We start from the raw sequence: 13,857 nt of genomic DNA on the forward strand, positions 1-13,857 counted from the left end.
CGACGAACGACAGATATCGCGAGAGTTGGCCTATTGGAAACTACTTTGTGAGGGCCATGCCTGCGTCGGCGAATGCGCAAAACAACAACGGTGCTTGTCTGTATGTCTGTGGAGGTTCTCCGTCATCCAGATCCTGGTAAACTAACTCTGGTAGTTATATTTTAGCAACTATAGTTTCAAACGGAATCTTAGCAACTGGATTGTCTGAGTTTGAAATAGTCCAGTTGCTAAGATACAGCTGCCAGAAAAAAGCTTGGTTTTTTTTTTTTTTGGTTTCGTTTTGAAATGATAAACATCTCACTCAAAAATGTTCTATCGATATGAAAACCAAAGAGCAGCGCAAATTCAAATGGGGGGTGGGGGGATCACACATCTCATCACGAGATCAAAATAGATTTTAAAAAGCTTTAACGAAATCAAAGTGCATTTTAAAAAAAAAATCATGTTTCTATATATTTTCTTTGTAGAAACAACCGTATTAATCATTTTCGTGGAAAAACATTGGTCGACAGATCTACAGCAAAATACGCACGAGCATTTGCGTGGTTTACGTTTTGAGCGCAGGTGTATTTTTGTTGCAGGGGTGGCGGCTTTGCGCAGCTTTGACGTTCGAAAACGTCACACCCACAATCGAGGACATGGGACCGTGAAAGTATGGCGGATGCCGAGGAGCCGTAAGTCGCAATGGACGAAAAAAATCAATTTATGGGAGTAAATTCCCATGTTTTGTCCTTACCTCGGCATGTTTGAACATGGTACGCTTTCTTCTTCCAGGGAGAAGAAAAGAAGGCGAATAGAGGACGTGACTGAGAAGTTAGTGACGAATGCTAAATAAAGGTCTCTGACTGGCAGCAGGTTTACGTTGCAGTTCTGCAGCGACTGCTGGGCCAGGAGACGCGAAAATAATAAGGATTTCCTTCAAACACGCACAAAATCTCCAAGATCACCGTGGTCTATGTTCACCATTTCGGTGTCATAACGCGGAGGGCAAATACTGCCGTGCTTCACAATCATTTGTGCCAAAATAATAGCAAAGCAGCGTTAGCTGTGCTACATACACCCAGTCACTGTTTAGTTGTAACAGTTTGAATAATTAAAGACAGCAGCACTGTAGTTTATCCTTATATAGCTTTAGTTGGAATGAATATTGCATCAGTAGGTGAACAGTATGTCTCATCATAAAGTGGTAAATCTACTATTCATTATCTATAACTACTACTGCACATTTGCATTCAACTGAGGCGCCAGTTCTTCATAAATAAAAAGGCTCTTGGGCTTCAGTTTACTTTTAAAATAGACAATCTGACACTGTTTTTATTTTTTTTTTTTTTTTTTTTTAATTTTTCCTACCCCTCAGATACATTTGTCCACACAGATTCCAAGCACCTTCAGAGACGTCATGTTTAATCTCCAGAAATGTTAGTAAAGCAGCAGCTAAGAATCTGTGAATTGTAATAAATGTTAGGAAGAAACCGTTTGGCTGAAGTGCAACGAAGCAAAGTTCAGTTTATTGTTGTGTCGTCCAGAATGGCTGTTGATGGTGGACACGCGGGCATTGGTTGCGACTGGGATGGCCGCTGGAATCACGTGAGGAAGTTTTTGGAGAGGACCGGCCCATTCACCCATCCTGACTTTGAACCGAGCACTGAGGTGACCCCCTTGATGAACCAAGACCTTTAATGGACTTGTGTGGATAGGGATGGCTCACATCAGATTACAGTTTTATTAACAGACTGTTTGATTTTATGCAGTCTCTTCAGTTCTTGCTGGAGAAATGTAAGATTCTGGTCATTGGAGCAGGAGGACTTGGCTGTGAACTCCTCAAAAATCTGGTAGGACACTGAACTGGAAATGCTGCTTAAAAATCTGTTCTCCAAGTCGTTAAAGACCTGGCAGACGTGTGTGAGCGGCACTCCATCCTGCCCGATTCTGTCTGATGAAGTGTTGTTGTGTTTTAGGCCCTGTCTGGGTTTCGTCTCATTCATGTGGTTGACATGGACACTATTGACCTGTCCAACCTCAACAGACAGTTTCTTTTCAGGTGTGTTTTCCTTCTGTTTTAGTGTTTAACAAGATCGATCAGATGTGTGTGAGAGATAATCTCACTCTCTGTACTCCACATTATTGAATTATCTTTGCTTGCTTCTGCTCAGACCCAAAGATGTTGGACGACCAAAGGCAGATGTGGCTGCCGACTTTGTCAACAGTCGTGTTCCTGGATGCAGAGTGGTCCCGTATCCTTACCGACAGCCACGGTGACTGTAAAACATATCGTAAAACACGATCTTGAATTTCTTTTTTAAATCCCCTAACACAAAGTATGCAGTCACTTTAAAAAGATCCAAGATTTGGACGAGGCTTTCTACAGGCGTAAGTGTTTGTGCGGCAGCATCGGTGCATCGGCAGGAGCACCTGAGAGGGTTTCAACCTGTGTAATCTTTTTCTTAGAGTTCCACATCATCGTCTGCGGTCTGGACTCCATCATTGCCAGACGCTGGATGAATGGGATGCTGGTTAGAGACCATTGCTTCGCTTTTTCGCGCCTTGACCTCGGACCAGTGTCTAGTTGGCTGTAACTGTGATGTCATCTTCAGATATCCCTGCTGAACTATGAAGATGAAGTTGTGGACCCCACCTCCATCATCCCCCTCATTGATGGAGGGACTGAGGGCTTCAAAGGAAACGCCCGGGTCATCTTGCCTGGCATGACGGCTTGTATCGAATGCACACTGGAGCTCTATCCTCCACAGGTCAGCTCTCTTACCAATGTTAATATTTCCCCCATTAGTTCAAATCCATCGATCTTTTAAGCAACTGTGTCACGTCGCTGTAACTTTATAACCCACAGGTCAATTTTCCAATGTGCACCATTGCGTCAATGCCCAGGCTACCGGAGCACTGCATTGAATATGCAAGAATCTTACAGTGGCCCAAAGAAAAGCCATTCGGAGGTAAAATGGACCTCCATTTTTGTCCATGAGCTGTGCCTGACTGCAGTAACAACCTCAGCGGTGCTGTCCTTCAGATATCAGCTTAGATGGAGACAATCCAGAGCACATCCAGTGGGTGTTTGAAAGGGCTCAAGAGCGAGCCTCCGAGTTCAGCATCACCGGAGTGACGTACCGACTCACCCAAGGTGAGTCCAAGGACCTTCATCAGTTCACTGTTCCATTGCTGCTTTGTGTGTCACACTCTACACTTATTGTGTCTCAGGAGTTGTAAAGAGAATTATTCCGGCTGTGGCATCAACTAATGCTGTCATCGCTGGTAAGACTTTTTTTTTTCTTTTTACTTTGTGGCTGAAGTTCAGAGATGACAAATCTAGAGCCATGCTCATGGACAGTATGTAGATGTGGTTTGATGCTTTGTCTTTGTCTCCGTAGCTGCCTGCGCCACAGAAGTCTTTAAAATAGCTACGAGGTTAGCAACACAACAGGACTATTGATTTGCTGCCCTGTGAATGAACCTAACTAACCCTCCGATTTAACCCCGCAGTGCGTATGTTCCTTTAAACAACTACCTGGTGTTTAATGACGTGGATGGACTCTACACCTACATGTTTGAAGCCGAACGAAAGGTTTGTCGAGTTGGTTTTTGGTCTTTTTTCTGTACATCCCACAGCGCGGCCGTGACCAGCTGTCCCCTGTTTCCAGAAAAACTGCGCTGCGTGCAGCCAGGTGCCTCAAAACCTCCAGTTCCCCTCCTCGGCTAAATTGCAGGAGGTTCTAAAGTACCTCACCGAGAACGCGTCTCTGTGAGTTGTCTTCTGAAGAAACTGTTCAGCTGGGAAAGGACAGTTAAAACAGGAATCTGAATTGTTTTTGCAGACAGATGAAATCCCCAGCCATCACCACAACTCTGGAAGGGAAGAATAAAACACTGTATTTGCAGGTAAAATGCAGTTTAGAAGTGAAAACAAAGGCTGTTTTTATCGCTCAGCTTGCCCTTTATTGGCAGGCATTTTGAAGATATTCTCTTTTTTTGATGGCTTTGCTTTGTTGGGACTAAACCTTGTTTGTCTGTCATGGAACACAAGACTCTCCTGTGTTATTGTTGTCTGGATTACTGATCAAAATCAGGAGCAAAAATGATTATTTCAGTATTTCCATTCACCATTGAAGCGTGATTGTTAAATTAAATGTGTATATATTTGTTCTAATATTCCCATTTCCTAATTATTATTTTAATGGTTAATTGATACGTTCCTGTACGAGTTACACACTAATTTTGATCACAGAACTGTCTCTTGTGTGTGTTGTGATTAAAACCTGACTCCATCTTATTTCTCCAGTCGGTTAAAGCCATCGAGGAGCGAACCAGGCCGAACCTGTGTAAGACGTTAAAAGGTAAGCAGCTCTGAGCCGTGCTCTCTGACGTCCAGCCCAGCGTGCACGTGGCGTGACCTCTGTGTTTGTGTGTGGCGCTGCAGAGCTGGGCTTGTCTGACGGGCAGGAACTGGCCGTGGCCGACATCACCACGCCTCAGACGGTCCTCTTCAAGCTCAATTTCATCACCTGAGCACCCAGCTTCTCCGCACTGACGCCGACTCCACAAGGTTACTGGGACGCTGCAGTAGTGAATTTCAACTTTTCTGGGTTACCACATAATCACGAAATCATTTAGGTTTTTTTTTTAGCAACATTGTTTACTTGCTTGTGTATTTGTGTTGCGTTGTCAACTGTATATTGTAGCCGTTTCTGTCAGTTAAGTGAGAATAATGACGTGCACTATGCTGAATAAAGTTTTATTATGGCTGTAGGAGCCGGGCTGACCTGGGTTATTTGGCCTCCTTCATCACAGTATCCACTGTTGGAAAGTCCGAAAAACAAACGCGAATCAGTCGATTTGACTGCAGAAATCCTGCAAAGTTAGAATATCTGAGGGTGGTTTACGTCTATAAACTGGTCTTTTGGTGCAAATATTGAAAAGATTCCGAGAGATTTACTTTTAAACATTCAAGTGAGCCATCTGACCTAAAACAGCGTCCCGACTGATTATTAGGGATTATTATTATACTGGAGCTAAATGTTTCAGTGTGAAGCTTCAACTGTGCTGCTTCAGTAAGAAAACAGGTAAAGCTGATGTTTATAGCCTCCAGCTCGCAGAAAGCCGAGTTCCGTGTGTGTGTGTGTGGGGGGGGGGGGTTATCCCTGCACTGCCGCGTCAATATAGGACTCGCTTTAAGCTTCTTTGGGCCTTAATGAAAGTGGCCGCATATTGTCCGGCGGACAGATGGTTTCTGACTTGATTAAGTTTTAATTTGTTGGACAGGAAAAGCTGGCAGGCTTTGCTCCCCCCGCGTTCACAGGCCAGCGCGTCTCTCGCACCAGCATCCTCGGAGCCGCCGAGCGAGGTGCTGAGGCGTGAAAGGGGGGACTGTTATCACAGCTGAGGGGGGTGGGGGGGGGACTTGCGAAAATTGGCTAAGAAAATTCTGCAAACTTGATGAAACGATGAGGATTGTGCAGCGGGACACGTCGGCGGAAAAAGGTGAGCCCTCTCTTAATTTTGAAATCGTGATGTATCGTTTGCATCCAGCGCGTCCAGGCGGCGCAGTGTGACGTGCACAGTTAACCTCAAACTTCATTATAATTAAAAAATTCAATTAACTGATTAGTCAGCGGTCGAAAGTGACCCGCGCAGCAAATTTCAGCCAAAAATGTCAACCATTAATTTGTGTCCGGCGTTTTCAGTGTTTACTGTGTAATCTGCCCCCGCGTGCAGCAGGTCTTTCCACGCTAATGCATTCAGCTGTCGTGCACTACCATCTTGCATGCGCGCAGTCGTGTTTTGCTGACTTGAGCGTCCCAGTTTTTCCTGTGACTCATGAAAATGGTTTTAAAGGCAAAATTTAGCTGTGAGTGACATCAGGTTTGCTGCCAGGGGGCTGCCATGAGTCAGGAGTGTGTGGAAGGCCCACTCATCCGCCTCACACTCCATTCATTTATTATTTACTTGCTTATTTTTCCACCATTTTCGTCTCATTTGGAATTCACATTCATTTGCCAGACGCCTTTGATAACAGTTATTTGACATCTGTGCTCATGCAATGTTTGTGCGCGCGTCTGTGTGCACATGCTGATGCCTTTATTCCTCTGCAGACAGATAAAAACATGAATGTGATCAGATCTGTTCGACCATCCCACTGGGGTCTCCTGCTGCTCTGCACAGCAGCCTTCTGCAGCCAGCTAGTGGCCACTGGCAACCAAAGCTCCAGAGGCCAGAGAGGTAGGTGGCAGACTCAACCGGACCACTTGAACTCCCTGAGAGACTCATTATGGCTCCTGGTCACCAGCCTGGGCGCCGGGTTGATGGTTTCAGCAACAAAATGAAACTTGGGTAGAAACGTGCGAAGAGGTTTAACCTCCTGGAGCGTCGACATGGCTGTTGCTGCTCAGTTGACACAATATTCTTTTTAAAGTGTATTTTCATAGAAAGCCAATGTCCTTTATAAGCTTTGGTGCCTGTAACACACTTTATGTTTAGCGAGGATTCAGCCTGATCTTCTAAAATGGTTGATTTTGCATCAAATATATCGAGTGAACCAGATACTCAAGTTCGAGGGAAAAAACTATCTTGTCTTTATTCACACATCACGGATGTGTTTGGGATGCTAATCCGGGAATTCTGATTTGCATGTTTATCCGTCAGTTTCACAAACTGCTGCCCCAGAATCGTTTTTGGAGATTCAACGTTGGTGCGTTTATATCCGCTAGGTGGCGCTGCAGCTCCAACATCTGACATCGCTGAAAAAGCCTTTGTCTGTTTATGACAATTTGAGAATATGAAAGAAAAAGAAAAAAACATTCTCAATCTGCCTCTACTTACATGTAAATACACAGTGTGGAGTGTTTATTCTCCCCAGAAACGGGCCCATTTCTGCTAATTCGTGTCCCTTAGGGTCAGAGCAGGAGAGGACAGGAACGTGTGAAGTGGTAGCTGCCCATCGCTGCTGCAACAAGAACAAGATTGAAGAACGCTCTCAAACTGTCAAGTGCTCCTGCTTCCCCGGACAGGTGGCGGGGACGACGAGGGCTCTGCCCTCTTGTGTTGATGGTAATGTGACCGGGGCCCTTCTGGCCTCTATGAAGTCAACATTTTTCCTGTGCATTTTTCAAAGTCGCATCATCTCCAGAAGCCCATGGTGGGCTCGCTGTCAACGACTATGGAGTGTTAGCTGTGATTGTTGTCCCCCCGCATCCGTGTCCGTTTCATATGACCTTCCTCCTTTCTCCACAGCTTCTATAGTGCGTCAGAAGTGGTGGTGTAACATGGAGCCGTGTGTCGTAGGGGAGGAGTGCCGAGTTCTCCCTGATCTCACCGGCTGGTCGTGCATCTCAGGGAACAAAGTCAAGACCACAAAGGTGAGCAGAGGAGCCGCGTTAGTCGTGAAAAAGCCAAACAGGACGTCGCTTCAGTGCAGGATTTAACACCAAGAGACTCTTAAAGTATAGTCTTGTACTAAATCTGCTCCTTTTGTATCACACTGGTCGTGTCTAGATATCACAAAGGATTATTTTATTAAATCTCAGCCTCTGATGCTGAGGGATTCCCTGAACCAGGGGGGTCGAAACATAATTCTGTAATCTGCTGAATGATGAGGCCAAGAGGACACACATGAAATAAGCCGCAAGCTAATACGCAACACTAAAAGTCACGGAATTAAATCTGACAGACACTGTTTTTAGAAAAGCGTCCTCCAAAAAAAGGGGACGTGTTAGCGGTGAGCTAAGAGGATCTGATAAACGATGCCGCATTTCAGATTTATCTTGTGAATGTGACCCAAACGAAGGAAACCAGAGCTGCAAAAGAACTTTATTGTTTTGATTTGCTCCTTCCAGGTTTCACGGTAGCAACTCTGTCCGATCCGGACTGACCCGGGACGCCGAGGACAGTGAGGGCCTCGTCTGACAGAGCAAAGACAGCATGAATTTCATTCCTCCCCGCCTAAGCTCTGTTTTGGTCGGAGCTGATCAGTTGTAGGGAAGAATCTTTTAGGGATACAAAAATAATGCGGCAAACTTTGCACGCTTCATATTCCGATCACAATGTGGTGCACGCAGGAGTTTAGGTGGCCCTGCCTGCAGAACCTGCCAGGAAAAAGGGAGCATTTTTTTATTTATTTGTTTGTTTTGAGAATGTGAATCACAAAGTCTGTTCAAAGAAGAAAAGGCACAAATACTAGAAATTTATGCTCGTGTGGCGTTCGTAGACAATGCCGCACCGTACACTTACTGTGAGCTCTGTAAAGAGGTCAGATCCCCTTGGACTGTTGCATACAGAGAAAACACACACACTCACACACACACACACACACACACACCCAGGCTGTGTTTTGACTGGTTGGACAGGCCGCCACCTGCAAGGCTGCGACTTCACGCACACAAGCACAAGGCTCCGATGCAAAACAAGGAGTGTTTGAAATGCTAATGTTGTGGAGAACAGGCAGAGGAGCTTCTTCACCGCTGAGGGTTTTCAACCTGTGGAGGGGAGCTCAGCTTTAGGTAGCAATGGGGGGGGGGCTCCTAGAGAATGTTCGTTAGCGACAGAACAGGATGATTGCGGTTATTACATGTCACCGGCTGTCCCCACTTCCAGCAGTAACGCTCCCAATGAATCCGCTCCGATAGCCTCTCTATTATCCTCCAAACTCCATCAGACGCGCTTAGACGGAGGAGACGTTTTTCTAATAACGCATAACTTGCGACAGCACGCCGTCTCCTCTGAAGCAGCAGAGGGGGTGAACGCCACGCGCCGGGTTGGCCGCCATTAGAGGGCTTAAAGGCAGCGTGGCCGAACGCGAGCGCCACGCTTCGTTAAGTCGGGAGGGTTGTCAAATGGGAGAATATCAAGACATTTTTAGAAAACTTCACCCGGTGTTGGATCGAACAACGGTTCAATAAGTCACCTGTCTGTCTGTCTGTCTCTGTCTGTCTGTCTTTCTGCCTGCCTGTCTGTCTTTCTGCCTGCCTGTCTGTCTGTCTGTCTGTCTGTCGTAGGGATGCCTTTGGGAATTTTCCTCAAATTTGCTGCAGCCACTCACCTGGAATCAAGCATGAACTGATTAGATTTGGTGCTCAATTTTCAGGCATGACATTTTATATCCAAAAGGACAAAAGTCAGCTTCACCCATATCGACATAATGTTCCGCCGCATCCCTCTCCCGCCCAGCGTTCAGCTCAGGAGCAGATAAAGACGAGTCGCTCGTCCGCGGTCAGATGTGGATCGGGCGACTGTTATTTTGTACCTTGACACGGCCCTGATTGGACAGATCCTCTCAGCGATAGATTCCTATCTCCACCCCCCCCACACACCAAAAATCACACGTCTGGCTTCAGATATCCTTGCAATTTAAATCTCAGTCTGACAGTTTTATCTGTCCTTCCCCATCTCGCTCATCTTTATTCTTATACAGAAATACAAAGCACGTTAAAGTTAGACGCACCAAGATTCACGAGATGTTCCTGAAATCAGAACCGCGGCTCCTCGCGGTTTCCTCAAAAAGCTTCTATTTGTTCTGTGTTGTGCTGCTACTTTGTTGTCATTGATGTGCTTTCATACCACTATAATCATGCGTCATCAGAAATATCATAAAAACAAACATTGGCATCTTGTCACGTCCTTCTGCATTTTATGGCAACGCTGAGGAAACGTTCTGAAGTTTGCGCTTCTTTCCTTAATGAGATTTCTCAACTATCCTCTCTTTTCAAAGGGGCCTCTGAGACTTTCATTAGGTGACTTTCAGGTGTGTCTTTGATAAAGTGGGTGAATCGCGCCGTTGCAGACAGCTGCTCGGAAAAATAAGGAAAGCTGCGCCGAAGAATAAAGTCAAAGCCAGTGGCAGGGAGCAGAAAGCCTCTCACACCCCTCGCACGGATTCAGCACATCAGTAAATGAAGTAAATTTTATCATGTTTGAACTCTTCTAATCATGTTTTTACACATGCTAACACATTAGTCGCAGCTCCTTCTGTATCAGTTGATATGTAGCCAACCCTCCCCCCCTCCCCAAAAGTCTGTTCACTAATGGAAAATCAACTGTCCCGGGGCACAAATAGCATAATGAAAATGCTTGTTCTCCCTTTTTTCCTCATCTGCCATTGACACTTGTAATAAAAACATAAACAAGAGTCTCGCCTCACTTGTCTCTCTTCTCCGTGTGCGTCTGTGCACGAATCAAATTAGCCTTTTACTGCAGGCAACTTTGTAGGTGACTCAGGGCCATAAAGTGAAAGTAGTTTGGTTATGGTTGACAGGTTTCCATCTCTTTGCTTTGCCATTATGCATACATACTTTGTGGGGTTGAGATGGAGTTTTTGCTTAATTAAAACGACTGAACATTGGCTCCGCGCTGCACATGTGAACGTTAATTGCCTAATATGAAGGTTATCATCTTTGTGTGATGTATTCATAAGCATTGGTGCCTTGTGCTTGTATTTGATATTAATGAAACACGGGCTTGTTCTCAGGAGGCATTATGGACCTGCACCGTGCCAACATATACAGCACCGGGAATCAATGTGCCGACTATCTGAGTCCATATGTTGATGCCTCCTGCTGAAAACATGAACTCGTGTAATGGATCAGTCGATGCCCTTATTTTCTCCAAACGGATGTTATTAGGGGGGTCTTTTTCTGTTTTACGTGGAGTTCATCACAATTTTGTGATGTTTCTATGTCCTCAGCCGCACGAATACCACCCCCCTTTGATGCCCTCCGTCTTTCTGAGTAACCTCTTCGTCTTTAAGGTTTTATCTGTGAGATTTTTGGGGTAAAAAGGAAAACCTGCCTAAATGCATGATGCCCAATCTTTAAATTATCTTTTTCTTTTGAGATCATCAGTAAGGATCTGCATAAATGCCCCAAAAGCGGTCCTTTTGGGACCTCTAAACCTGCCCTCCTGCAGTGCTGCTCACAAAGACAGATGAGGGGGCAACTTTGGGTAAGACTGATGCTCAGAAACAAAGTTTAAATGTAAAAAAGATTGGATTTGCCTCCACAGCGAACACATAAAAGCGGCCGAGGACTGAGTTTTAACCACATGACGTCGCACATTCGGCGGGCGACCTGTGAGTTCTGACCTGACGTGCTCTCCATGGGAGTTCTGGCCTTCAGAAGAGGACAGTCTAATTTCTTAAACTATATTTAAAGTGTCTTGTAGGGGTAATTGTGATTTACTGTCACTCCCCATTAAAGTCAAGCGTAAGGGTTAGGCCGAAGTGAGGAGACGGAAAATAACCCACAGCAAGAAGCCGCAGTGAGGGAGGAAGGTTGGACATGAGTCGCTCGCTGCTCATTTCGTGTCCTTTGCCTCATCAGATGACGTGCACTGTGTGTCCTTGGCTTTGAGGGAGCAAAAAATAAATAAAACCCTCTGCCTTTAGATGCCATCTAGGCACAAGCCTGTTATTTCACTGTTAGGCGATCATGAACCAAATTAGCAGTCTAATGGAAGTCGTTACTGAGCATCTGTGGTGCATTTTCAGGTATTCCAGAGCAGAATTCCAGGCTGCCGTTGCAACAGCTATATAAATAACCAAAGCCGCAGCTCTCTAACGCAGTCTGGAGGCGCTTCCCTGTGACGGTAATTCTGTTCAGCTCCTCGACAAAGCTGATCTACGCCAAGCCTATTTTTGTTTACCTGTAGTCATTGTGTACACGCCATGGTTTTCACAATAGCTTGACAAAAAGTAGAAGGGAAGCTCATCTTTAATTCAGGGACGGCTTTCTCACAAAGACATAAATCCTTTCTCTATTTTTCCCAAAGAAAAAGAAGCCTGACGTCTGCAGCGTCTTTAGAATTAATCACTGGAGATGGTTCGACTCGGATGTGGGCCAACACTCACTTGTCGTGTGGTCACGCCGTCTCACCTGGATTCCTGAAGTTTTGACTTCCGCACGGGGACAGATTCCATTAGAAAACCACTTTTAGCGCCCTAATTTAGTTTCCGCTCCCTCGTTTGTCTGGGCAAATAGCTGTAAAAACGCAGGCGCCACGATGCTGAACCTCAGCTCAGCGGCTCGATGTGACGTGATTTAAGCCGCCTGCCGATACCATTGTGAACCCGTTTGTGTTGGCTCTGTGTGATCCAGTTGTTGTTGCTTTGTGAGGGCCTAGCAGCGTGAAAAGCCCATTGTTTTCCGCATGAATCATTTAGATGAGCGGCCCAGGAGGAGGGGGGAAAGGAGCGAAAGCACCTGGTGTCAACTTTAATTACAATCCAGTTTAGTCAGTTTTACCTTGACTCTGAAATCCTAGAACCCTGCACCGCCGGAGGAGAGGTTTCCCTCAGTTAAATACCACAGAAAACAAAGGTGGAAAGGAGGTAACAACTCCAGCACCTCCCAGTTTTTTTTAGGATTAACGCTAGCGACAGCCGTGCTTTTTTCAAGCACATCATTATTGGCTCGTGGGGATTTTGTCATGACAGGAGGTATCTGACACCTGCCGAATCATCACGTCCCTTTGATTTACGTCTCGTCTAAATATTGGTGGAGTCGGAGAAGCGGATGTGGAGAGAGAAGCAAGACTAGGCTGTTTGAGAGTGGGGAATGCATGAAGTGCGTCTTATGAAGGAACCCTGGGGAGCCTCAAATCCCAGGATGTCCCCGGTGCATCATAAGAGGAAGTCAGGGCACATCAGCGTCATCACTCACCTCTTGTTTCTCACTGTTCTGCAGCTTGATGTGAGACATCAGTTCTTACGCAGCAGCAGCCAGAAACCTGAACAATGAAGTTAAAAAAATACTACGTTTCAGCAAATCAGACCCATTGAGCGATTCAGTACCAGAAAAAAACATTTAAAAAAATTAAAAATCTGTCATCCACAAAGAAAGCACCATCTTGTACCCACCGTGGATGGATGCCAGCACCGTCTTCCCTAACGGGGGAGTACATTGATGGACAGCGGGCGTTGGCATATGTGTTAATGCGGCACATTCCACACAGCAGATGGGTCCAATAGACAACATGTGGAGAGCTCAAAGCTGGAGAAATAAGCTGTATACAGGCCATTCTTGCATTATTGCTTACAGGACTCCAGCTGTGTTTACCAAACAGGAGCATTCTAATTAACAGGCACGCTCATTATAATAAATGGCATAAAACGATACCTTCTGCATTAATGATGGGGATAAACACCAGCCACAGCAAGCAGGCCATGTTTTAAAACATTATACTGCATAAGAAAAGATTTCTTTGTCTTAAACGTGCAGAATCGAAGAGAATGATCTCATCTGCATGGTCATTAGCGCCATGGTGACCCTTTTTCCTGAAGCATAAATCTATATAATCTGTCTGGACTTCAGCTGTGAGGCTCGTAGCTTTTGGGGTGTTTTGCCTGAACCCACTAATTAAGTAACGTTAAATGTGCCACCTTTGACAGAGAAAATGAGAATGACATGACTTTGCCCAGAATCGACGGGTGTCCGTCCGCATCGCAAACTCGTAACCCTCCGCCGGTTGACGCCGTCCCCGTCAAACCAAACCACATGAATTCTGGAGCAGAAACCGCTCCAACAGGTGGAAGGTGCAGAAGACACTCATTTTTCCAGAAGAGGGATGATGCTCGTACAGCGGCGGCAGAAGCCCAGAGGGAACGAGGCCACGAACGCACCCTGCTGTGATACTGCATCAAAGTGTTGGAACAAAAACCTGTTAGCCATTCATCTGCAGCGGTGTGCAACGGCACATTTATCCAGCGGTGTGTACGGGAGGGAAGACGCGGTTATCTGTGATCTGCCGGGACGAGATTTTTCACCTTCTGTTAGGGGTCACACTCTGGTTCTGTACTTCGCGTCAATGTTATTTTTTAATGTCAAGCTGCATAAGTTCCTTAAGTCCTTTCAGAGACTGACA

At 45.7% G+C, this 13,857-nt stretch overlaps 2 protein-coding genes across 4 annotated transcripts; both read left to right on the plus strand.

Annotated features, from left to right (window-relative positions):
* The first annotated feature begins 2 nt into the window (after positions 1–2).
* Positions 3–4,761, plus strand: uba3 (ubiquitin-like modifier activating enzyme 3). 3 transcript variants are annotated; one of them, XM_057040164.1, is made up of 19 exons: positions 3–136; positions 582–674; positions 775–813; positions 1,527–1,650; positions 1,752–1,832; positions 1,959–2,041; positions 2,154–2,234; positions 2,327–2,370; positions 2,449–2,513; positions 2,595–2,750; positions 2,849–2,951; positions 3,026–3,136; positions 3,214–3,267; positions 3,384–3,420; positions 3,496–3,577; positions 3,654–3,754; positions 3,828–3,891; positions 4,292–4,346; positions 4,430–4,761. In XM_057040164.1, exons 2-19 carry the CDS (start codon positions 655–657, stop codon positions 4,516–4,518), a joined length of 1,389 nt encoding a protein of 462 aa, XP_056896144.1. In that variant the 5' UTR covers positions 3–136; positions 582–654; the 3' UTR covers positions 4,519–4,761. The 3 variants fall into 3 exon arrangements, with proteins under 3 accessions (XP_056896144.1, XP_056896145.1, XP_056896146.1); XM_057040165.1 differs by lacking the exon at positions 3–136 and adding an exon at positions 1,358–1,418 and having other exon boundaries at positions 609–674; XM_057040166.1 differs by lacking the exon at positions 3–136 and having other exon boundaries at positions 615–674; positions 775–837.
* A 137-nt stretch (positions 4,762–4,898) lies between these two features.
* Positions 4,899–10,129, plus strand: LOC130529694 (chemokine-like protein TAFA-4). The gene is made up of 5 exons (XM_057040169.1): positions 4,899–5,490; positions 6,102–6,228; positions 6,901–7,056; positions 7,240–7,364; positions 7,842–10,129. The coding sequence occupies exons 2-5, from the start codon at positions 6,114–6,116 to the stop codon at positions 7,851–7,853; spliced, it is 408 nt and encodes a 135-aa protein (XP_056896149.1). The 5' UTR covers positions 4,899–5,490; positions 6,102–6,113; the 3' UTR covers positions 7,854–10,129.
* The last annotated feature ends 3,728 nt before the right edge of the window (positions 10,130–13,857 follow it).

This window comes from Takifugu flavidus, chromosome 8 (assembly GCF_003711565.1).
Source record: "Takifugu flavidus isolate HTHZ2018 chromosome 8, ASM371156v2, whole genome shotgun sequence".
Taxonomy (NCBI): domain Eukaryota; kingdom Metazoa; phylum Chordata; class Actinopteri; order Tetraodontiformes; family Tetraodontidae; genus Takifugu; species Takifugu flavidus.

Excerpts from the sequence above, each read along its gene's own strand:
- uba3 (XM_057040164.1), top strand. The coding sequence starts at position 655 with ATGGCGGATGCCGAGGAGCC. Across the intron at positions 3,892-4,291 it reads ATAAAACACTGTATTTGCAG|TCGGTTAAAGCCATCGAGGA; the intron begins GTAAAATGCAGT and ends TTATTTCTCCAG. Across the intron at positions 4,347-4,429 it reads CCTGTGTAAGACGTTAAAAG|AGCTGGGCTTGTCTGACGGG; the intron begins GTAAGCAGCTCT and ends GTGGCGCTGCAG.
- LOC130529694 (XM_057040169.1), top strand. The coding sequence starts at position 6,114 with ATGAATGTGATCAGATCTGTTCGACCATCCCACTGGGGTCTCCTGCTG. Across the intron at positions 6,229-6,900 it reads AAGCTCCAGAGGCCAGAGAG|GGTCAGAGCAGGAGAGGACA; the intron begins GTAGGTGGCAGA and ends CGTGTCCCTTAG. Across the intron at positions 7,057-7,239 it reads TCTGCCCTCTTGTGTTGATG|CTTCTATAGTGCGTCAGAAG; the intron begins GTAATGTGACCG and ends CTTTCTCCACAG.